The following is a 23,119-nucleotide window of genomic DNA, read 5'->3' on the forward strand; positions in this document are numbered from 1 at the left end:
CTTTACCTCTCAAAAGCCTATGCCCTGAGAATCTTGTTGGTCTTTAAGGTGCTATTAGACTTAGGTGCTCCTCTACTGCAGACAAACCTATCTGAAACCTATCCTTGGGGGAAACAAGACACAAAACTAAAGCTGTAGAGACGCAGGGGTTATGTGTTTCAGGCTGGGTCAATGTGTGAAACGGAATAAAGTGGTGGAATGGGGCTGACCACGGTCCAATGGTAACCCACAAAAAACCCCAGGAGTGGAGACATATAACTGCACATGCTCAGAAGTACTCTGGTGATTTAAAAGGCAACATTCTAGATTGTTTGTTCTTGCTTGGGGTGGTGTGCTGGGCATACACTAGACATGTGGCTCTTTCAGTTGGTGGGAATGGTGACGGTGGCTTTCCATGACCTGGAGATCATATTACAAAGATCACCATGCAAACTGTACAGTTTAATAGCAAATATTTCACACCCTCTCCAGTAGGTTACAAAGAAAAGGAAAATGCCCCATGTAACAAAAAATATCTGAGAAGAAACCACCCTTTTATAATTCCCAGCGACTGAACATGAAAAATATTACCAGATATTATCAGCTATAATCTCTGAGCAGAATAACAGTGTGTCGGGTGTGAGTGTATGGGGGAGGGGACGGGGGGACAAAATCACTCAAATTTAAATCCTCACATGCAATACTAATTCACAAAAAGAATCCATCTGCAGCTGAAACAGCAGTGTAAATTCTGCATGTTACCTAGCACCATTCATTAATTAATGGTAGCAACAAAAGGATCTCTCAAAGCCAATGTGTCTTATTAATGCCTCCTAACAGCCACCCCTTCTGATAGGTCAAAAGAAAAATTGCCAGCCAGCTGGTTAATTTATTCAGCACAGGTGTTCACTATTTTTCAGCCATTTGCCTATTTTTCCCCCTCTCTACCCAACACCGCTTGTTGCAGAGATGGTATTCTTTCCCTTTGAAAGATGCACTTTGTTCTCTGGCCATTCATTTTGGCTTTGTGCGCAACAGCACTTCCGCTACCCAGCTGTCTTTTTTCTTTAAAAAATAAACGTCTCGTTGGCTATTTCCTAGGAGTTTGAAGAAGGGAAGCGACAATTGGAGAAAGATAACCAGAGGATGTAAGCTGGGAAGAAACGCTGAGGCAGGTCCACTCTTTGATGTTAACTTGCTCAATGGAGCTATTTTATTAATTACAGCTTCCATTCAACAGCGACGAGCTTCCCCAAGGGCCGAAAGGGAAGACCCTTTTGAAAAGACTACGCTGGGGATCACAGAACCTGCACAGACAAAAACCCATGAGGGACAGGGGTTGCCACAAAGAAGTAAATCAGACAGACGGCCATTTCTCCTTCTTGTGCCAGAATAAGATCATAAGAAAGAACCTGCTGGATCAGACCAGAGTCCATCTAGTCCAGCACTCTGCTACTTGCAGTGGCCCACCAGATGCCTTTGGGAGTTCACATGCAGGATGTGAAAGCAATGGCCTTCTGCTACTGCTGCTCCCCAGCACTTGGTCTGCTAAGGCATTTGCAATCTCAGATCAAGGAGGATCCAGATTGGTAGCCATAGATCGACTTCTCCTCCATAAATCTGTCCAAGGCCCTTTTAAAGCTATCCAGGTTAGTGGCCATCACCACCTCTTGTGGCAGCATATTCCAAACACCAATCACCAATACAAACTGGTAATTCATTTAAATTATTTATAACCTACTTTATCCCCAGTGGAGACTCATAGCAGCTAACATTGCTCTCTTCTCCTCCTTTTTATCCTCACAATAGTCCAGTGAGGTAGGCAAAGCTGAGTATGTGACTAAGATCACCCAGTGAACTTCTTAGCAGAGTAGGAATTTCAGCTTAGAATCCCTGATCCTAGCCAGGCGCTCTACCCATCATACCACGCTGGCTTTCAGTTGGCTCTAATAAGAGCCAACCGTCATTCACATTGTACCTGTTCATTATCCAAAGCTACATTATAGATTGGAGAAAAAAGAGGACTTGTGCACCTTGATCCTATGCATGGTTTAGTCAAAATAAACAGTACTCTAAAAGGCCTTGCTCCCATGAATGAGTATACAGGATCACATCCTTCAGAACATACAAAGGAAAGCCTTTCTTCACCCAATTCAATTATGAAATGCATTGCTACACAATATGAAGATGAATAATGATCCAGGCAGCCTTAAAGAAAGAGACAATTTTATGGACAAGAGAATTATGGACTCTGAATCAGACAAAGTAGTTATGCTTTTAAATTGTCAGGATTTTCATTGTTGCCTTATAGTGGCAAAGTTTTTGTCAGAAGTTTGTAAACTGAATGTATGACAAACGCGAAGTTTTTTACTACTCACTTTTTAACTGGAACTGTATTGTATATTATCGTGTATATGCCAATAAAGGCTTATTGAAATTGAATTATGGACAGCTAGAAGTAATGTATTCAGGAACCACATGGCGTAGTGGTTAAGTGCTTGCACTGTCACTCACACGGTCAGGAGTTCGAGCCCCCTGTGGGTCAGATATCCTGGCAGCTGGCTCATGGTCAACTCCGCCATCCATCCATTTCTGGTCAGTAAATGAGTACCTAGCTCATAGCTAGGGGGTAAAGAATAGCTGGGGAAAGCAATGGCAAACTACCCCGCAAAAGCAGCTTGCCTATAAAATCACTGTTTGCAGTGGTACCCCAGGGTCGGATACGACTGAAGGGGAAACTTTACCTGTGTGGCGGCTAGGGACCACTGTAAGCTCTATGCCATTCCTAGAGCTACCCCATTGCATCGCTTCAGATTATGTTATGCTCCCCATGTCCCCACCCCCAACCTTCCCACTGGTTGCCAGACACAGCTCCTGAACACAAGGCACAAAAGCACCTAAAGGAGACAACTATGGGAAAACTTCAATTATTTTTTGCTGTGAAGGGAGTCAAAGAACCCTGGGCCTAGAACTTTTTCAGGCGGAAAAAAAGACCTATTCACAGATCAGGCTTAAAAATGGCCTGATGGGAACTATACCTCGCAGGAGACCTTGTGAGCCCCAACATCTCCTGGGAACTGTAGTTCTTCAGGCCATTTTTAGCCTGTACTATGAACAGGCCTTTTTTTCAGCCTAAAAAAGTTCTAGGAAAAGGAAAGGAACTAAGGTAAGTGTGGGAAAGGGGGGTGGGGGTGACTCATGCAGGAGAGTCAAGCGTTTCTGCTGCCCCCTGCTAAGGTCCAAGCAGCCCTCCAGTTAAAAAAGCGCAAACCAGTACTTTGGGTTTACCTGGCGTAGCAGAACTCCTCAACGTGCTGAATGGTGTTGTCCTTCTGGCGAAGAGGAATGCTTTCTTCATTTTCAAGGATCCGTTCTTTCCAGGTTTCGCTTTCTTCACAAGCATCTTCCTTTTCCTTGCAATAACACAGAGAAGATCCGCCCAACCAGGAACAAAACAAGCACTCATATTAATTTCTTGGCAAGCTTGGAAAGTTGGTCGTCAGATGTTTGGTTTTAGGGTTCCTTTATCAGCACCTCCCCTGTTTCCCCAAAAACAAGACTTACCCTGAAAATAAGCCCTAGCATGATTTTGGGGGGGATTTATGGAAGGTGCTTGAAACATAAGCCCTAAATATAAGCTCTAGGTATACATCCAAAAATAAGACCTAGTTGCAGATTCCCCGGCACAGCAGATCTGGTCATGTGAGGGGTGCAAAATCATGGAAAAAAAATAAGACATTCCCCCAAAATAAACCCTAACGCCGTGGTGGTGAACCTTTGGCACTCCAGATGTTATGCACTACAATTCCCATCAGCCCCTGCCAGCATGGTCAATTGTCCATGCTTGAAGGGGCTGATGGGAATTGTAGTCCATAACATCTGGAGTGCCAAAGGTTCGCCACCACTGCACGCATCTTTTGGAGCAAAAATTAATAGAAGACCCTGTCTTATTTTCGGGGAAACACGGTGCATTCCTTGCGTAATGGCAGAAAGTGTTTCTCCAAATGCAGAAACACAAAGGGGAAAAGACGGCCTGAAAGGTTTTTTATGTTTGTTTTGCAAAGTACCGAAAAGAACACAAAATGAATAGATTTTTTAAAAGTAAAAAATACAAACCCTGACTTGGGTAGCCCAGACTAGTCTGATATAATCAGATACTGAAAGCTAAGCAGAGGCCTGGTCACTGTTTGGAAAGGAGACCACCAAGGAATACCACGGTCTCCACACAAAGACAGAACTGCCAAACCATCTCTGTTAGTCTCTTGCCTTGAAAACCCTCTGGGATCGCCATAAGTCAGGTATGACTTGACAGCAAACCCCGCCCCCCAAAAAAGAGAGTGAGAAGATAAGATGCTTCGTGTCAATTAATTCACCGCCACTTACCTGGTTTTCTTTTATCCAAGACAATAATCCCGAGAAACTGAAACTTGCCCAATTTCCCCCATAGTACGCTCTCCTATAAAAAAAAATTAAGAAAAGCCTGATCAGCAAAAAAGTCATTTTGCACACATTGTCATAGTTGTTGAAATGCGATAAATGATGAGGTTTACAGGTGCACAATAGAGCATAACACAGTGTGTGAAGGAAACTATACAGATTTTACTTTATTCTGGCACTGGCAGGAAACAGAGCCGTAGCGAGGGGGAACTGCGCCCAGGGCACGCGTGCACTCTGTGTCCCCCCCGCCCCGCCCCGCCCCCAAACCAGTGCATGCCTAGTGCATTATGCCCCTCTCCCTTGGCGCTATGCCACTGGCAGGGAATTATACCTTTTGGTATAATTCAGTACATTTGCCAAGTACATGTACTTATTTTTCTAAAATGAAAACAAACTTGGGCTAACATTTATTGCAGAATAGAAAGTTAAGGCAAGCTTTGCCTGACACTCTGGGGCAAAATCATTTCTACTGCTTTATTTTTATTTATTTTATTTATACATCGCATTTATAAACCGCCCACCCCCAGAGGCCTCTGGGCGGTGTACACTAGGCCAGACACAATATTACATACGATTGGCCAAAGCAACAATACACAGAATAAATAAATTAAAACAGGTTAAAACAATTTACAGAATTCATAAAACAAGCAGCATCAGTACAGTATATATAACAGTAAGATTATAAGAGTGTGGCGCCCGGACCCAAGGCCCAGTGTAGATTAGATGTTATATTGGGCGTGCCGATGATGGAACGGCACGCAACACAGGGGCATCCCAGAAAAGTTCAATAGTGGCGGTGAGCTGGCCTGGCCTTTGTAGACCGATCTCAGACCAAGAAAAGGGGAGAGGGATCAATTGCCTCCTCTGTCTTATGCAGTTTCTGCCATTGGCACGCATTTACCTGGGCAAGACTGAGAGCCCCAGTCCATAGCTGGACCAGAGGCAGCAGTAAGACCTGAGTGGCGCAATCTGCAAAGTTCCGACAGTGCCTCTCATACCAACTCTGAAGAGGATGGAGAAAGTTAAGGGGCTGTTTTGATTACTGCTGGACACCCTTCCCACACATGAAACCTGGTGCCCTGTGCTGCCTTGTTAAATTATGCAAATTGAGCACATTTGCAGATATTTGTCTCTTTGCCAAACATTTATTCCATTAAAATACTTGTACTCTGCACTCTCAAGGAAAAAAATACTTTCAAGGCAAAAAATATATCTATTTACAGCTTCTGCTAAATTAAACTGGTATCAGGAATTATGTTCAGTCCACTGACAGGAATGCATCTCATCCCAAACATTTAATTAGGAATGTTCCTTATGGACAGTTTTTGTCATTTAAATGCAATTCTTCAGAGGTTCAGAATTTCCACAGGGATGCAGAAACAATGTATGAACAATGTATTGTCGAAGGCTTTCACGGCTGGATTCACTGGAGTGTTGTAGGATTTCCAGGCTGTATGGCCGTGTTCCAGTAGCATTTTCTCCTGACGTTTTGCCTGCATCTGTGGCTGGCATCTTCCATCAGATCCTCTGAAGATGCCAGCCACAGATGCACGTGAAACGTCAGGAGAAAATGCTACTGGAACACGGCCATACAGCCTGGAAATCCTACAACACTCCAATGTATGAACAGTTCGTGAAGAGAAGGTACCCTGTAAATGTTGAAGCACTGAAGAACTCTGACAACAGACCTGGAAAGGTTTATTAAAAGATAAGACCAAGAAAAACAATAAGAGATTTTCCCTGTCTATTGAGTATGGCCATCTAGCATTTAAAATCAGTAACATAAAGAAACACTGGCATATTAATTCATCTATACCTGGTTCTGAGGACTTACATTTAATTGGATATAAGAAGAATGGATCATTAAAGGATAAACTGGTCCATGCAGACATGTTTCATAGGAAATCTGATAACTATCAGGTGGTGGGTTTTTATCATGTTCAGTGTGTTATTTGGCTTATGAAACGAAGATATTTGAATGGGAACAATCCAAATTGAAAAGCCTTTGAAATATCTCTCTAATTGCAATAGCAAACAAGCGGTGTATATAATCATATGCAAATGTAAGTTACTTTATGTGGAGCAAACAATAAGGCCAATTAAATTGTGCCTATCAGAGCAGAGATCGCGCATTAAACATACACATCTTGATTCCCCATTAGTTCAGCACTTTATAGAAAAAGGCCACATTGAAAATGATTTCCAGTTTTTAGTTCAGGAAAAAGTTTGTACCCATCAGAATAATCATATCAAGATATTAAAGTAGACTGATTTTTGAGCTGAACATATTAACTGAATTCAGGAGTGAATCTGTCTTGCTTTTTATAGATTGCATTGTAAGTATTTGCATTGTGGGCATTACTGCCGATAAAATAGGTAGAGACTTAGCTGTTAATGTTAAGTGCAGCATACATGTGAATGCGTTAGAGGGAGACCACTATTAGCTCTACAGATGGCTGGGTTATGGTGAGTAAGTTAGTGCATATATCATTGTGCTATGGTATGTAAATTTTTATCTAAATTGTTGAATTAACATATAAAATTAATGCAAAGTAGATTCATAATAATTTCAGAACACGGGGGTGAACAGAATACCACGTCTCATCTTAAATTAAGAAGACAAGGGTAAAAGCATTGTATGAAATGTACATATGGTGACTAATTGTAGTGTTGGTTCTGGTGGGTTTTCCGGGCTGTGTGGCCGTGGTCTGGTGGATCTTGTCTGTAACATTTCGCCTGCATCTGTGGCTGGCATCTTCAGAGGTGTATCACAGAGGGAAGTCTGTTACACTGTGTGTTACACACTTGGGCCTATGCATGCCATTCATGTGCACAGTAAGTGAGTGGAGACTTGAAAGTTATTTCTTATTGAACGAACGGGGAAGAAATCCTTCGAGAAAGTCAATCTGAATGGGAACTGGTTGCTTTCAAAACAAACCCACCTCCCACTTGTGATCTCGTGGAATCAACTGCAAAACAGCATTCCTAGGTGGGCCTAAACTAAGCTAACCCAAGGATGGTGCCAAGTCGGTGGCCAGATGTTCGCGACTTAAGTTTCAGGGCTGAATCAAAGCTGGAAGACGAAAGGCGAGATGAATTTTTTGGCCTGAGATTTGCGAAGAAGCCGGTCGGCCCCCGGGCCCCTGGAAAGCGGTTGAGGCAGAACGGGAGTCCGGTAATAGATGCTTCTGCCGGCGATGTGAAAAGTTTAAGGTGAGACGCTGAAGTAATTTTCCGTCCGGTCTCTGAAAATTGATGTGGCAGGGGCTTCGCGGGCGAAAGACAGCTATTCTGATGACGGGAGACTTCCCCGCTCCCCCTTCCTCGAGAGATCAAATAGAAGACAAGACACGTGAAAGCCGCTCTCTGGAGAAATCACGAAGCATCAGCAGTTTCTTCTCGGACATCAGCGGCTTTGATTCATTTTTTCCAAGACCAATATAACATTGAGAGGAGCAGCTCTCCTCATTGACATTCGCTGAAGAGCTGTTTCCTCCCTCACCTCTTGCCCCAGCGACCGTCTATGGCTCTGCTTATATGGCATTAGCAGTCTTTCGTTTGAATGAAATGGTCATGATACGTTCCAATGCGGAAAAGTCATTTGTGCAAGTGCTTTCCCACCTGCAGTCGAAGGAACCATGAATCTCACTACCTGGTAGTTCCATAGGACCAGTGGTAGGCATCTGACCTGTGTGTGTCCTTTGTGTCTGGTGGTCTTCTTGGATGGGATGTTAGCAGTGGCGTAGTGGTTAAGAGCAGGTGTACTCTGGAGGAGCTGGGCTTGATTCCCCACTCTGCTGCTTGAGCTGTGGAGGCTTATCTGGGGAATTCAGATTAGCCTGTGTACTCCAACACACGCCAGCTGGGTGACCTTGGGCTAGTCACAGTTCTTCTGAGCTCTCTAAGCCCCACCTACCTCACCTACCTTCTCCTTCTCCTCCTCCTTTCTTGTTTCTTCTTCATAAGAACATAAGAAAGAGTCTGCTGGATCAGACCAGAGTCCATCTAGTCCAGCACTCTGCTACTCGCAGTGGCCCACCAGATGCCTTTGGGCTAGTCACAGTTCTTCTGAGCTCTCTAAGCCCCACCTGCCCCACCTACCTCACCTACCTTCTCCTCCTCCTTTCTTCTTCATAAGAACATAAGAAAGAGCCTGCTGGATCAGACCAGAGTCCATCTAGTCCAGCACTCTGCTACTCGCAGTGGCCCACCAGATGCCTTTGGGAGCTCACCTGCAGGATGTGAAAGCAATGGCCTTCTGCTGCTGCTGCTGCTCCTGAGCACCTGGTCTGCTAAGGCATTTGCAATCTCAGATCAAGGAGGATTGAGATTGGTAGCCATAGATCGACTTCTCCTCCATAAATCTATCCAAGCCCCTTTTAAAGCTATCCAGGTTAGTGGCCATCACCACCTCCTGTGGCAGCATATTCCAAACACCAATCACACATTGCATGAAGAAGTGTTTCCTTTTATTAGTCCTACTTCTTTCCCCCCAGCATTTTCAATGTCTGCCCCCTGGTTTCAGTATTGTGAGAAAGAGAGAAACATTTCTTTCTTCTTCTTTCTTCTTCTAGGCTAAAAAGTTACCAGCAGATGTTCCTGCTGGGGTTGCAACTGGTTTTCCTTTGCAGCGGTGGCTGGCTACGTATCGTACTACCTCTTGCTCAGGTTTCCAGAACTCGATGTATGCGTGTGGCCCTTTCAGCACAAATCACTTTCAATCCCCCCCTTTACAGTGATGTATGTCCACACTCCCTCCCTCCAAACGATTCATGGTCAACGTTACATGGTTTCCCCCTTTTTTGTGGGGGTGGGAATTCTGCATTGAATCAGTGTTTCAAAGCCTTGTGCCGTGCTTCTTAACTGCTGATATACTCAATGTTTTGAAGATTACCCCCCTATCAAATAAACAAAAGGGGGAAATAAACAGGCAAGGGGGAACAGGGGGTGTTCAGAAAAGAGCACTGAGGAAGACGTTCAGGGACAGCACAGAGGTGTGTCTTAAAGCGATCGCACAGGCAACTGAAGACATTTTCAAAACGTTTCAACCAAAGAATCATTTTGAAAGGACATTCATTTGAAACGTTTTGAGGCTGCAAAGAAAACCTTTTGGGAACCAAAAGGAGTAAAAACAATGCGGAACTCCACAGAGGAAGCACTTTTATTTCCTGTTTTATAAGATTTGTGTGGAAAGGCCCTCTGTGTGTGTGTGTGTGTGTGTGTGTGTGTGTGTGTGTGTGTGTGTGTGTGTGTGTGTGTGTGTGTGTGTGTGGGTGGGTGTGTGTGTGGGTGTGTGTGTGGGTGTGTGGGTGGGTGTGTTGGGGTGTGTGTGTGTGTGCCTTTTTGAAATTGACAAGACTTTTCACTGGCCTCTGCAGCCAGGCACAATCAATCAATTTCGGTGTAGGAATAGAACTGATAGCTGTGTTATATCTCAAGAGGCGTCCCTTCTGCGGGTCCAGTAACAAATCTGACACCGCCAAGCTTGCCTAATAGTGTGGAACAGCTGGTTCCGCATCCAGTGGCACCTTGAGACTGACAAGATTTTCAGGGGTATGAGCTTTCGAGGATCAAAACTCCTTTCATCAGATCTGACGGGGGGAGGGGGGGAGCTTTGACTCCCAAAAGCTCTGAAAATCTTATCGGTCTCAAAGGTGCTACTGGACATGAAACCGTCTCTTCCACTGCAGACCAAGCCAACTAACCCTGGAAACTAATACTGCTGAGGGGCACTGGCTAGGAAAGGGCCGTAGGCAGTGGTGGGATTCAAATAATGTAACAACCGGTTCCAGAATCTGGGGGGATGGGGGGCAGCTGAACACCTCATGGCCAAATGGCAGAGGCACAGGGAGGGAAAATGGCGCCCGGGGCAACTCCCGCTCCGGCACTGCCGCCCCCCCCCGCCCCCCACTTACCTGAGGCGGCAGTGGTCCCAGGCAGCCGGCCCTGGTGGGGCTGAGGGGTGCCCTGTGGTGGCCCCGCAAGGCTGTTCATTCAGCTGGCAGAGGTTCTACTGGCTGAACAAACTCTACCGGCTGAACGAGCAGCCTGGGGAGGGGGGCAGGAGGAGGGGGGAAGGAGGAGGGGTGATTGGCAGGCCTTGTAGCAGTGGTGGCGAACCTATGGCACTCCAGTTGTTCATGGACTACAATTCCCATCATCCCCTGCCAGCATGGCCAATTGGCCGTGCTGGCGGGGGATTATGGGAATTGTAGTCCATGAACATCTGGAGTGCCATATGTTCACCACCATGGTCTTATAGTTTATGTATGTATGTATGTATGTATGTATGTATGTATGTATGTATGTATGTATGTATGTATGTATGTATGTTAGTTATTAGGCTTTTATACCGCCCCATCCCCGAAGGGCTCTGGGCGGTGTACAGCATATAAAAATAACAGTATAAAACAATCAGACATTTAAAGCAGCGGTAAAAGCTAAAAAATTTAAATTATGTAATACATCACAATAAATAGCATAGTTGGCGTCCAATATTCAAGATTAAAATTCCCCCTCCCCCGAAAAGGGAGCCATGGTGAGTCTCGATAGATGGTAAGTGACCTAGATGACTGGCCACAAAAAGAGGGGGGGGGCACCATTTAGGCGTGACATGGTGGGCCTCACCATTTAACAACCGGTTCAGCCGAACTTGTCAGAACTGACTGAATCCCACCTCTGGCCACGGTTCTGTAAGGGAGCGTTTGGCACGCAGAAAGTTCCAGGTTCTATCTCTGGCATCTTCAGCTAAAAGTATCAAGTACTCTGTGATGGGTAAGACCTGTGCCTGAAACCCTGGAGAGGAGCCAGTGGGTAAGACCGACCTTGCTACACCAGTGGTCTGGAGCGACGTAAGACAGCTTTGTGTGTTCAGTATTGCATTGGCAATGACCCTCACTCGTTGTTGTTAATTTTACGACTCTTTATACATGGAAGACCTTCTGCGGGAAGATAAAGTACTGGGGAAAACGTGTACCGTGCTTTCTGTTTCGGGAAAGGAAAAGAGGCAGTCTAGCAGTCTTTTGGGCAACTGTAAAACCGCTGGTCTGCACAGATAACTGAATGCATTTTGAGGGCTCAGATTACCGTGAGAGCAACATTAGGAAAAAGAATCAGCATCTCTTAACCATCGATCAAATCGCAAGGTTCTTTCTTAAATGCAGCCAGCTTAATATGACCAAATCTTTTGATTTGTGTCCTTATTGTAGCTGAAGGGCTTTTCAGGTCTGTTTCTAGTCATGAGTGATTCGCCCGTGTTTCGCAGATATCTGCCCAACTTTGTGCTAACTAAGCAACAAGCATGTTCCTAATGAAACCAGATGAGAAACCAGTTAAACCATAATTTGCTCAAAACAATTGTAACATTTAGCCAGAGTGCGTACCCACTTCTAACCTTGGTTTCACATCCAATTCTCACCCACAGCTTAGGAGTTCAAACACTACATTTATCCATAGTTAACTAAAGCAAACCATGATGATGGGTGATACCTGCACAGGCCAAATATGGCACAGGCCAAATATGGCACAGGCCAAATATGACTCTAACCATTTGGGGAGCTGGGGGATTAGAGATTCCTGCTGACCACTGCAGCAGGTTTATTTAGCACATTTTTAAGCACCACAGAATACAAAGTGGCAAGTCCCCTGCCCCAAGGAGCTTGCAGTCTGAAAAATCTGACATAGGAGAGGCTACAAAGGGACAAGAGGAATGCAAAGATATGCAGAGGAAGAGCTACTTTCGGTTTTCAGAAGGGAATGGAGGAAAATGCACTGAGCCAAGGCTGAATGGAAATAAAACAGCAAATTTTGAAGAGATGTTTGAAAGAACTAAGAGAGGTGGCACTGAGCAGAATCTTGGGAGGCTGTAAGGAAGAGGAAGGGGAGAATTGTATGGGAGCGCGAGGCCCTTGGATTGGAGAATAAAAATATATCAAGCCACAAGAGCGGAGGGGTAGGAGAGGGGGGTAGAAAGGCCACAAAAGATTTGTGTTGGATCTAGTGGGAGGGGGAACGAGATGTCCCCCACAAGTCCTTGCAGGTTCCCACTTGGGTGTGTATGTTAAAATGTTTCTTTTTCCCTTCAAAGTATTAGTGATGCTTCTTTCAATTGTGAATTCAAGATGTGTTTAATTAAATTTAATCAACTGAGTTCTCACAAAGTGATTCACAGACTGCTGTCTTGTATCTTGGAAGCAACATTACATTCAGGGATACGGGTCTCAAACTGCTATAGCCGTTACTTACTTACTAATTAATTAATTATCAGTTTTATATACCGCCCCTTCCCCGAAGGGCTCTGGGCGGTGAACAACATAATAACAAACAGTCACATTAAAAACCCATGTAAAACAGTGGATTAAACAAAATTACATCAGCATCCAGCATAAAATTTCATAAACTTTATAAACCCACCCTGGAAGAAACAAAACCAGAGAGCTGAGGGCCCCATAGAAATTAAGGGGCCCAGAATATAAAAAGCGGGAGGAGAAGGGCGCACATCAGCGGCCGGTTTCCTGAAACAGGGTCAGCGCTGGTTTACAGCCCAAAGTTTTTGTTAAATATTTTAATGATGTTTAAATATTTTAATGTTTAAATATTTTAATGTTTAAATACTTTAATGATGATCAACACTAGATTATTGCTTCAGAATCTGTTGGCTGCTGCCAAGGTTATATTAGCCATTGGAAGTAACGCATCTGTTGATCTTAGAACAATTACTCACACTTTCAGACACAGAACAGAAAAAAAAAGGTTGGAAAGGTAGCGTAAAGCAAATACAGTGGGGGAAATGGAATACATTTAACTTTTAAAATATTTGAATATATCAACATAAAGACAGGAATTTCAGTAATATTTCTAGAAATGGGTAAGACTGGATGAAGATGCTGCTTGGTGATTCAGGACTAGTTGGGCCTCTCTTGGCCTGCCTCCCCAAGTCCCTGCTATGGCATTACAGGCTGATGGATGGAGGTAAAGGGGCTTGCCGATGCCACACCAATTTGTGATGTCACTTCTGGGTTTTGGGTGATGCTCTAGGATTCAGCCCAACTCTACGCTTTAAACACAGAGTTTGGGGCAAATTCTAGAGTTGTCCCCCCGACACAATGATGTCACTTCTGGTTTTGAGCCAGAAGTGATTACACACATTGGGCATGATCCAGCGAGCCATCCGTGCCAAGTTTCTCCCAGCTATGCTGGCAACCCTATTCTACATCACATCTGGAATCAAGGATCCAGACTGTCCCTGACGGGGCTGCAATCCTCAGGGTTACAAACCCTGTCTGCCGTTTTGGGGTGATATTAGATGTTTGGATTCCCAGACCCCTCTGTGGCTTGTCCTATCTATAGCCAGCTTTGGTTGGTTTGCCAACTGGGTCTTTCCTGCACTGTGCTGTTTGTGGGGCAAAATTTGAAGCACCAAGATTACAGATCTAAATCACACAGCATTTATTTCACCTGCACTAATGGGGTGGGTAACACTGGTTATCAATTCAATTTAAAGCTCTATTTATGGGTTTTAAAGCTCTACAGAATTTGGAATCAGGGTATTTAAAAGCCTGGTCCTGTATGAACATGCTCAGCTACTGAACTCATGTTCTCAACTCCAGCCTCATGGGCAAGGGAAGAGAACAACTCCACAAAACAGGGAGCTTCATATGTGTTTGCCTTGATTATTGATCATCACAGATTATTTGCTTTGATTATTGATCATCACAGATTATTAGCTGGTGTCAAGCTTGCTGCTTCTTAAGATGTATTGGCTCACCAAACTGCCAGTTGCAATTTGTTTTAGAAGATACGCTCTTAATATGCAATTATGCTGTAATGTTGTTTTTCTAGAATTGGGTATAGTTGGGTCTGTTAAGCCCTCTCAAAGGCTTCCAGTGGAAAGAATAGGGTTAGAAATTATTTAAACAAATACCACATTCTAAATCAGTGGTGGCGAACCACAGGTGGCACTCAGAGGACTTTCTGTGGGCACGCGTGCACAGAGTTAGTCATGTGGGGGGGGGGGGAAATCACCCACACACACACACACATCTAGGCTGGCGTGGGCACGATCCTTTACCTGGGAGTAAGCTCAGTTGCTGGCAATGGGGCTTGCTTCTGAGTAAACTCTCCTAGGTTCGTGATTCACCCATTCGAAGTGTTGCACAGTTGCTTCACCAAGCTTACCCGTGAGTAACGTGAGCCTCGGAGCCAACTGTTTTTTCTAAATTAAAACCTCAGTATTAAGGTTAAATTGCCATGTTGGCACTTTGCAATAAACAAGTGGGTTTTGGGCTGCAATTTGGGCACTTGGTCTCGAAAAGGTTCGCCATCACTGTTCTAAATGATAAAGTTAAAGAAGGGGGAGTCAGATCATCAATTTTTAAAGAATTAGGATGTAGTGGGTTTTCCGGGTTGTATGGCCGTGCTCCAGTAGTATTTTCTCCTGACGTTTTTGCCTGCATCTGTGGCTGATGCCGGCGAAACGTCAGGGGAAAAATACTACTGAAACACGGCCATACAACCCGGAAAACCCACAACATCCTAGTGATCCCGGCCGTGAAAGCTTTCAACAATACATTTTAAAGAATTGTGGATCAGCTTGTTTCTTTGTACTGGGACACAGCCTGACTGCATGGCATCAACCAAATGTTTGTTTCCAGGCACAAAGCGTGCACCTCAAACAAACGCTCCGCTTTCCCATAGAACTAGAAAAAACAAGGGCTGGTTGCCCAAAATGAAAATATTTAGGGTGGCGACGGGAGAAAAGAACGGAGGTCACAGGGAAGGAAAACCCGCATGCATAAACAATCGCTTGCACAACTACGTTTAATTTTCAACTTTTGCAACTTCAAGTTTAAAGTCAATGCCAAGCGGCCCAGTTCTGAATTGCAAATTGCTTTTCTAAATCACTTAACATCCATCCTTGAAATTTCACACGTCAACAGCTCATTAATATCTACAGTAAATGTAGCTCTGCTGAAAAAGAGCCACGGGATTTTCTAATTTTTTTTTTTTTTTTACGTTTTATTGAGACAGATAGCTCGCGCCCAGAAACGAAGCCCCCTTCAATTACAATTTGGCAGAAGCTAACTTTGGTTTTAAAACATGACGACGGGAATTTATGGCGGAGCTGCAATGGAAGTGACTATTTTGAATAAGATTAGCGGCTCTTGATGGGGGGATGCTTGGACAGTGTTTATAAATCAACAGAGGTGCTACTCAGTGGTTTATAATGGTCCACTTCAGCCCATCTACCATCATCACATAAGCGGTATATTATGATAAACACAAAACAGGGGCGGCAGATTAAAAGTAATAAGATCAGCACAGGGGTAATGAATTCCGGCAGGCCTGGCACACGCAAAGTACTTCAAAAGTTTCATTTGACTTGCAGCTTCTCCCGCTATCCCCCCCCCAATCCTCCCCCCCCCCCATGCTTCTCTCTAACTCCTGTTGGAAAGGAAGAGATTTAAAGTTGACACTTCAATGTAAGTTAAACAGCGGAGCTACCGGCGTTACACAACGTCCCTTTTTTCCTCTCTCTTTCCCCTCTCTTTCCCCAGAATTTAAAATGTGACGCAACAGTAGTAAAAAGGATCGGGTCCGTCCTACTGCTTTCACCTTCTGCAATGCCATCCTAAGCAGATCCTAAGTGGGCTTACGAGGGTGTAACTCTGTCTAGGACTGCACATGTTTTCTTATTTCAGTTCAGCATGGAACCTTTACAGCATACAAGTTTAAACAAGGTTATTCTTAAAAACTTAGGCCCAGCAGATATAAGACGGTCAACATTAAAATCACCACAGTGCCAATAATATAAAGCAAAGAACGTTGCAGAATTACAAAGCAAAGAAATTTAGCTGTGTGTTCAAGAACATCTGTCACTTCATTATTTAAAAGAAATACAGTCTTTTCTTGCTCTGTAAGTTCACTCTTACCCAGAAATAAAAGGTTCAAGCAGCCTAGGCCTAGAAATACTGTACAGGGGGCAATGATGTAGGACACAGGTGTCAAACTCACACACCTCCCGATGTTATGGACTACAGTTCCCATCACCCCCTGCCAGCATCATGCTGGCAGGGGATGATGGGAACTGTAGTCCATAACATCTGGAGGGCTGCAAGTTTGACACCTATGTTGTAGGACATGACCAACTGTTTCTTGACTTTTCATCTTGCGGATGCACAGTCTTTCGAGGTGAGGGAGTTTCAGTTCCCTCCCCTGCCTCAAAGAGGAAGGAAGGATGTTGCATCTTGCAAGTGAAAGACCTTGGCATAGTTTAGGCTCAGGTATTAGATATAAATAGATTAGATATATATAAGATATAAATAAATTAGATATATATAAATCAGGGGTCTGCAACCTGTGGTTCTCCAGATGTTCATGGACTACAAATCCCATCAGCCCCTGCCAGCATGGCCAATTGGCCATGCTGGCAGGAGACAAATGAAATTGTAGTTCATGGAGTATTAACCAATGGAGGGTAGGGCCCCATGGGAATTGGCCAATTGGCCATGCTGGCAGGGGCTGATGGGAATTGTAGTCCATGAACATCTGGAGAGCCGCAGGTTGCTGACCCCTGCCCTAGGTTGACCTCTACAAGAGGGAGCGGTTCCACCCATCTCGATATTTCCTTCAACACTCAAAAGCAGCTATGGGGAGAGGGAGGGCACAATTCACACCGGGGGCTGAGGTATCAAGGGGAGGGGGGTAATCGTTTCCCCTCATGCCTTCCACATTTGGAACCCCTTCCCACCCACCAGAACTGCTATTAACCACAGGTGGGGGCAGGGCAGTACAACACAGATTGGGAGTGGATGAAGAAAGTCATTTGATTAGATATAATTATACTACATAATCTACAAAAAATCCCAATGTGGTTAACCACTTTCCCTCCAACAATCCAACATCCATTGCTGCTGCTTTTTAATATAAAAGAAAACACTGGATCCAGTCACCGCTCTCCCCCACAGGTTACCATTTGATTGCAAAACTCTACACATGATCTGAGTTCCCTTCTTATTTATGCATGACAGATACACATACACAATTAAAAACAAGGAGCCATGTTGGACATATCTGAGTGCGTGCAGAGGTGGGATCCAGCAGGTTCTCACGGGTTCCCGAGAGTAGGTTACTAATTATTTGTGTGTGCCGAGAGGGGGTTACTAATTGGTGATTTTGCCACGTGATTTTTGCCTTCGTTACGCCCCTCCTCCACTCCTCAGCAGTAGCATGCAGAACTTGAAGCAGTCTAGCAGGAGGTACACCGGCGTGCATGGCAGCCTGCACCTGCGTGCATTCATTTCCTGCCCAAGGACTGGCGCAGCGGCTGCGTCCTTGCCACAGCCCCGCCCAGCAATGCCCCACCCCCAGAATGCCCGGTCACGCCCCCGTCATGCCCCGCCCAGCCCCATTGGCGCTACGCCACTGTTTGAATCCCTCCACCATGGGAACCTGTTACTAAAATTTTTGGATCCTACCACTGAGTGCATGTCAATAGACTAAATTGGTGACGCTTTCTGAGCCTTTATTTCTATACCAAATGGCATTCAGGCATTAATTTACCCCCACCAACCACCCAGGATCATAGCTCGCAGGGGCAAAAGAAGAAATGCAGATCTGAACTCCCCAATTCTGTTGAAAGTCACACACCCCTCCCCGCCTACCGCAGAGGACAGCAACCAAAGCGTTAACCGTGCCTTGAAGAATCAGTAAAGCAGCTATATTGAAACAGCCATAAGCCCTCCCCCAAATGGGGTCACTCACATTTCTCAGCAAAAACAGAAGCACACAAAGGGTGCATAAGAGCTCTACTATGTTTATAGACAACTGTTGCAACCCCAGCAGTGCACAGGAATGATGCAATCTGATCAGAGCTTTTTGTGGCAGACCATTCTAAGACCCCTTCCACACACGTGGAATAATGCACTTTCAATTCACTTTCACAATTGTTTGCAAGTGGATTTTACTATTCTGCACAGTAAAATCCAACTGCAAAGTGCACTGAAAGGGGATTGAAAGTGCATTATTCCGCATGTGCGGAAGGGGTCTAGGAGCTTATCTATACAATAAAACTGAGAACGTTTTAAACAATTTTGACTGACATTTTCCACGAAACCTAGGAACTGTAATTTGTACACATGTGACGAACTCTGTTCTGTAATGGTGACCGCAGCAACCTTCCTCACAAAACTACTATTTCCAGAAAGCCTTATCAGGAAACACTGGGATACTTAATCCTGTTTTAGTATCGCAGTGTACAGACAAGGGAAAAGGGTAATTAATGCTCAGGATCGACCCAAGAAGATTCTGCTCAAAGGTGCTGTTTGTGTTATACAATCGCAAGTCATCATCTCAACCCTCCCCCCAAAAAACTTAAAAGAATTATATTTTACAGCGATATACAAAGACACCGCTGTATGTAACGCAGCAAACTTTCAAGCCAAGCTGGGTGACAGAAAAGCTCCACAGCAATTAATGAGCAATGTATAGATTTAAGGACTTACGAATCCAAATGCAGAACTCTTTGGCCACTTCTGGAACATGCGGCTGCTATGATGGATTCAGGCAAACCTGGAAAGAAATGTTTTAAAATTAATTAGGTTACGATGAAATGGGATGTCTGATGCTACGCCAAACCGTTTTAAGGGAGAAAAGTACAAATCATTTAAGTTTATACTTCCCTAATATCGTAGTTAGAGCAAGCAAGCTGTCTGCTGGCATTTTCTTTTATAAAGCCTAAAATAATTATGTCCCATACCGAAGGCAGGCAGTTATAAGCCCTCACTCGTTGCATCAGATCACAGGTCCACTGAACGTCAGCTGAAAATAGCTGACTCCAATAGCGAGCGACCACATTTGATCAGAAGTTCACAAGCAAAATGGAAACATCCCGTTTTGCACAGTGGCCAACCAGTTTCCCTGGAGAGCAAAGGAACAGGGCCAACAGCCCAAAGTTCCCCTCTGGTGTCGGCTCCTAGCACAGCTATTCAGAGCTCTAGTGCAGGGGTAGGGAACCTGCGGCTCTCCAGATGTTCAGGAACTACAATTCCCATCAGCCTCTGTCAGCATGGCCGATTGTGCATGTGCTGACAGGCGACTGATAAAACAATTCTGTTTATCTGGAAAACCTGGGATCTGAAACCTCTAAAGGTTTCTTTCAGTCCCCATCGCTAGTAGCCACTGATGGGCCTATCCCCCCAAGACTCTGTGTAATCCCCTTACAGTAGTAGTAGTAGTAGTAGTAGTAGTAGTAGTAGTAGTAGTAGTAGTAGTAGTAGTAGTAGTAGTAGTAGTAGTAGTAGTATGGTGCATGGCAAGAGATGCCTATAGCTTATACTTGCTTGGCAACACAGACCTTTCCAATGCCTTTAAATCTTAAAGCAATGCATACCAAGATTTCAAAATCAACACCTGTAATCAAGTAGTAGTAGTAGTAGTAGTAGTAGTAGTAGTAGTAGTAGTAGTAGTAGTAGTAGTAGAAGTAGAAGAAGAAGAAGAAGAGGAGGAGGAGGAGGAGGAGGAGGGGCTTGGAGTTGGATTTATATTCCCCCCTTCTCTCCTGTAAGGAGACTCAAAGGGGTCTACAATCTCCTTTCCCTCCCCCCCCCACAACAAATACCCTGTGAGGTGGGTGAGGCTGAGAGAGCTCCGAAGAACTGTGACTAGCCGAAGGTCACCCAGCTGGCATGTGCTGGAGTGCACAAGCTAATCTAGTTCACCAGATAAGCTTCCACAACTCAAATGGCAGACCAGGGAGTCAAACCTGATTCTCCAGACTAGAGTGCACCTGATCTTAATGACTACACCATGCTGGCTCTAAAAGATAGAGCTATCCATGGCCATGGCAGTGAATTGTTGTACTGTGTATTTGATGAAGCTTTGTGAAGCAGGGTGGAACACAGTAGAAACAGCACAAAAAGGTTTAAATCTATTTGAATGTATTGTAAATTCCCTTAATGCCGTTCATTAAGGGAGCACTGTATACACAAGGTTTAGTATCTTCACCACCTATTCTTCCTCTCCCCAGAGTCTGCAATACTTCACTAGCATGTGATCTGTAGGAAACTTCTACGGGCTGTTTCACCTCGCCATCTAATATCAGGTGAAACTAAAAAAAAAAAAGAAGATGTCTATCATATCATATCAAATCTTAAAGAGGGCCAAGATGCTATCCTTGTAGACAAATTTTCCGCAAGCTCACCAAAATGACTCTAACAAAATCAGGAACCCGGGAAGCATTCTAATCTATTTCATATCTTCGGAAGCCCTTAAGGAAGAAATTCAGCCTTTCAGTAACTTTTTTGTCATTTTTAAGGCCTACCTCTGTGACAGGTAGTGGGAGATTTAATCTCAGCTGGCAAAACAGAAAGAAGTTATGAAGGTTCGATGCTAGCCTCCAGTGTCAGTGGAGTCTTTGATGTGATAGAACACCGAGTAACACTAGGGGTTTTACCAAGGGGAAAAATGCCATGCTAGGAATAGATGAAAGTTCATTTTGTCTAGTAGTACCAGGGGGAGGGGGTTTGAAATCGTAGAGTTCCCCACCTCCCACCGCCCTTAGCCGCGTTTCAAGCTTACATGAAATATCCTCAAGTTCCATGAGCCAATTAGCATAGTGATCTCCATCCAGAAATGTTATTTTGGCAAGCTATTTCTGAAGACACATTGCATCGTATCCCAGAATGGTGCGTGGCAAGAGATGCCTATAGCTTATGCTTGCTTGGCAACACGGACCTTTCCAATGCCTTTAAATCTTAAAGCAATGCATACCAAGATTTCAAAATCAACACCTGTAATCAAGTAATACCTTTGCTTTTACGACTTTTCAGCCACTGACTTCCATTTTACAGGCTTCACAGAAAAGCTTGTGGGAGCAGCTGTTTGCCCACCAGGGACCTGACTGTTATGCTAGGTGAGAAAACATTGAGTAAATACAAAACAAAAAGTCAAGGTTTGCTCTTCCATGCAGAGGGTTGGAGTAACCCTCTAAGCAGCAGTGGCAAAGTGATTAAGAGCAGGTGTACTCTAATCTGGAGGAACCGGGTTTGATTCCCGGCTCTGTCGCTTGAGCTGTGGAGGCTTATCTGGGGAATTCAGATTAGCGTGTGCACTCCAACACACGCCAGCTGGGTGACCTTGGGCTAATCACAGATCTTTGGAGCTCTCTCAACCCCACCCACCTTACAGGGTGTTTGTTGTGAGGGGGGAATGGAAAGGAGTTTGTAAGCCCCTTTGAGTCTCCTTGCAGGAGAGAAAGGGGGGATAAAAATCCAACTTCTTCTTCTCTTACAGGACACCTCACCCACCCTACTTTGCAAAATGGGAGACATGGAAATAAAGCAGTTCCTGAGAGACACATTATAGGGCAGTAAAAACCCTTGAGTAACATGGGAGGAGCCTATTCCAAGGGCCCTCTTTGGATCACACCAATGAGTTGTGGGTTCCATCTTTACTTTTGTGGTGTAGGAAGAAACCATGCCGTCAGAGTACTCACACTACATCGTAACCCAGGAGGAGCTCTAAAGAGAAAAATGGACTGCAAACCAAGGTTCTGAATACAAAAGGGCAGCTACACAGGTGAGACATCCCAGTGAAGATTTGAGCTACCAGTTACCTATTCCCCTGGGGAAAAGAACATGGTACCCTTACTGCAAAGACACAGTTCCGAAACACTCTGCAACGATTTTGCACGGAGGTTTAACAAACCCTACCTCTGAGTAGCATGACTTGGGGCTTATGGCTGATAAAATACTTCAGAAGCTCACCTATAGGTTGTACAACTACAACTACCCTGTTTCCCCGAATATAAGACATCCCCAGAAAATAAGACGTAGTAGAGGTTTTGCTGAAGTGCGAAATATAAGGCATCCCCCGAAAGTAAGACGTAGCAAAGTTTTTGTTTGGAAGCATGCCCGACGAACAGAACACAGAAGACATCCCCTGAAAATAAGACGTAGCGCATCTTTGGGAGCAAAAATTAATATAAGACACTGTCTTATTTTCGGGGAAACACGGTATCTTATTCAATATCCCTCAGCCTTAAAACAAGCCCACCCTGTCCAGGTTTTTAAAATCTTTTGTTGTACCAGATGTTCAAATATTTGCTTGCACAGAATGAAGATTGGAGCTAAACGCTTCGGAGCACAACTGTGTTACTGAGAGGAAAAGATCACACCCTGACATAGTCTACCAGTCTGCCTTTTTTGTTTTTAAATCAGTATTCCTAATGTTTTAACTTCCTCCCTCACATCTATAATATTTGAGTTAGTTTTCCATGATAGATTTTTAAAACTGTATTAGTACCTGGGATTGATTTTTCTTAACACTATACTTACATAAGATAAACATAAAATAAAGTACTAGCACCACTCCCGGCATATCGAACAATAAATAATAGATTCTCCTGACAGGGCTTTGATGACTGGGCAAAGCCCAAATGCTTTCAGCCAAAATCATATGGAGTCATAAATCACTCTTTAATTTATAGAATATTTCAAAATGGATTCCTGCTTTCTACCTTGAAAGTCATTTCATGTGTTATTTATAACTAGCAAAGACCAGAAAGAGAAAAGAGGGAAAAATTGCACGGAACCAGAAAATTTACAGTGGCTGGTTTTTTTTATAAAGAATAACTTCTTTTTTCTTTTTATAGAAAAGCGGGGAGAAGGAGAAACCGAATTGCTAGGACACAAAATCACAGAACACA

The 23,119-nt window shown here is 44.2% G+C and overlaps 1 protein-coding gene across 1 annotated transcript in view; it reads right to left on the reverse strand.

Moving 5' to 3' along the window:
• The window catches only part of LOC125425549 (rab proteins geranylgeranyltransferase component A 1-like), a gene marked incomplete at its 5' end in the record, with an annotated part of 35,043 nt that extends 16,059 nt beyond the window's left edge, over positions 1-18,984 (reverse strand). Inside the window, 3 exons of the mRNA XM_048483136.1 lie at positions 3,268-3,392; positions 4,363-4,435; positions 18,918-18,984. Of these exons, the coding sequence (XP_048339093.1) occupies positions 3,268-3,392; positions 4,363-4,435; positions 18,918-18,984 (265 nt within the window). The remainder of the gene's footprint in view (positions 1-3,267; positions 3,393-4,362; positions 4,436-18,917) is intronic.
• Positions 18,985-23,119: the final 4,135 nt, after the last annotated feature.

This window comes from Sphaerodactylus townsendi, unplaced genomic scaffold (genome assembly GCF_021028975.2).
Source record: "Sphaerodactylus townsendi isolate TG3544 unplaced genomic scaffold, MPM_Stown_v2.3 scaffold_75, whole genome shotgun sequence".
NCBI lineage: Eukaryota > Metazoa > Chordata > Lepidosauria > Squamata > Sphaerodactylidae > Sphaerodactylus > Sphaerodactylus townsendi.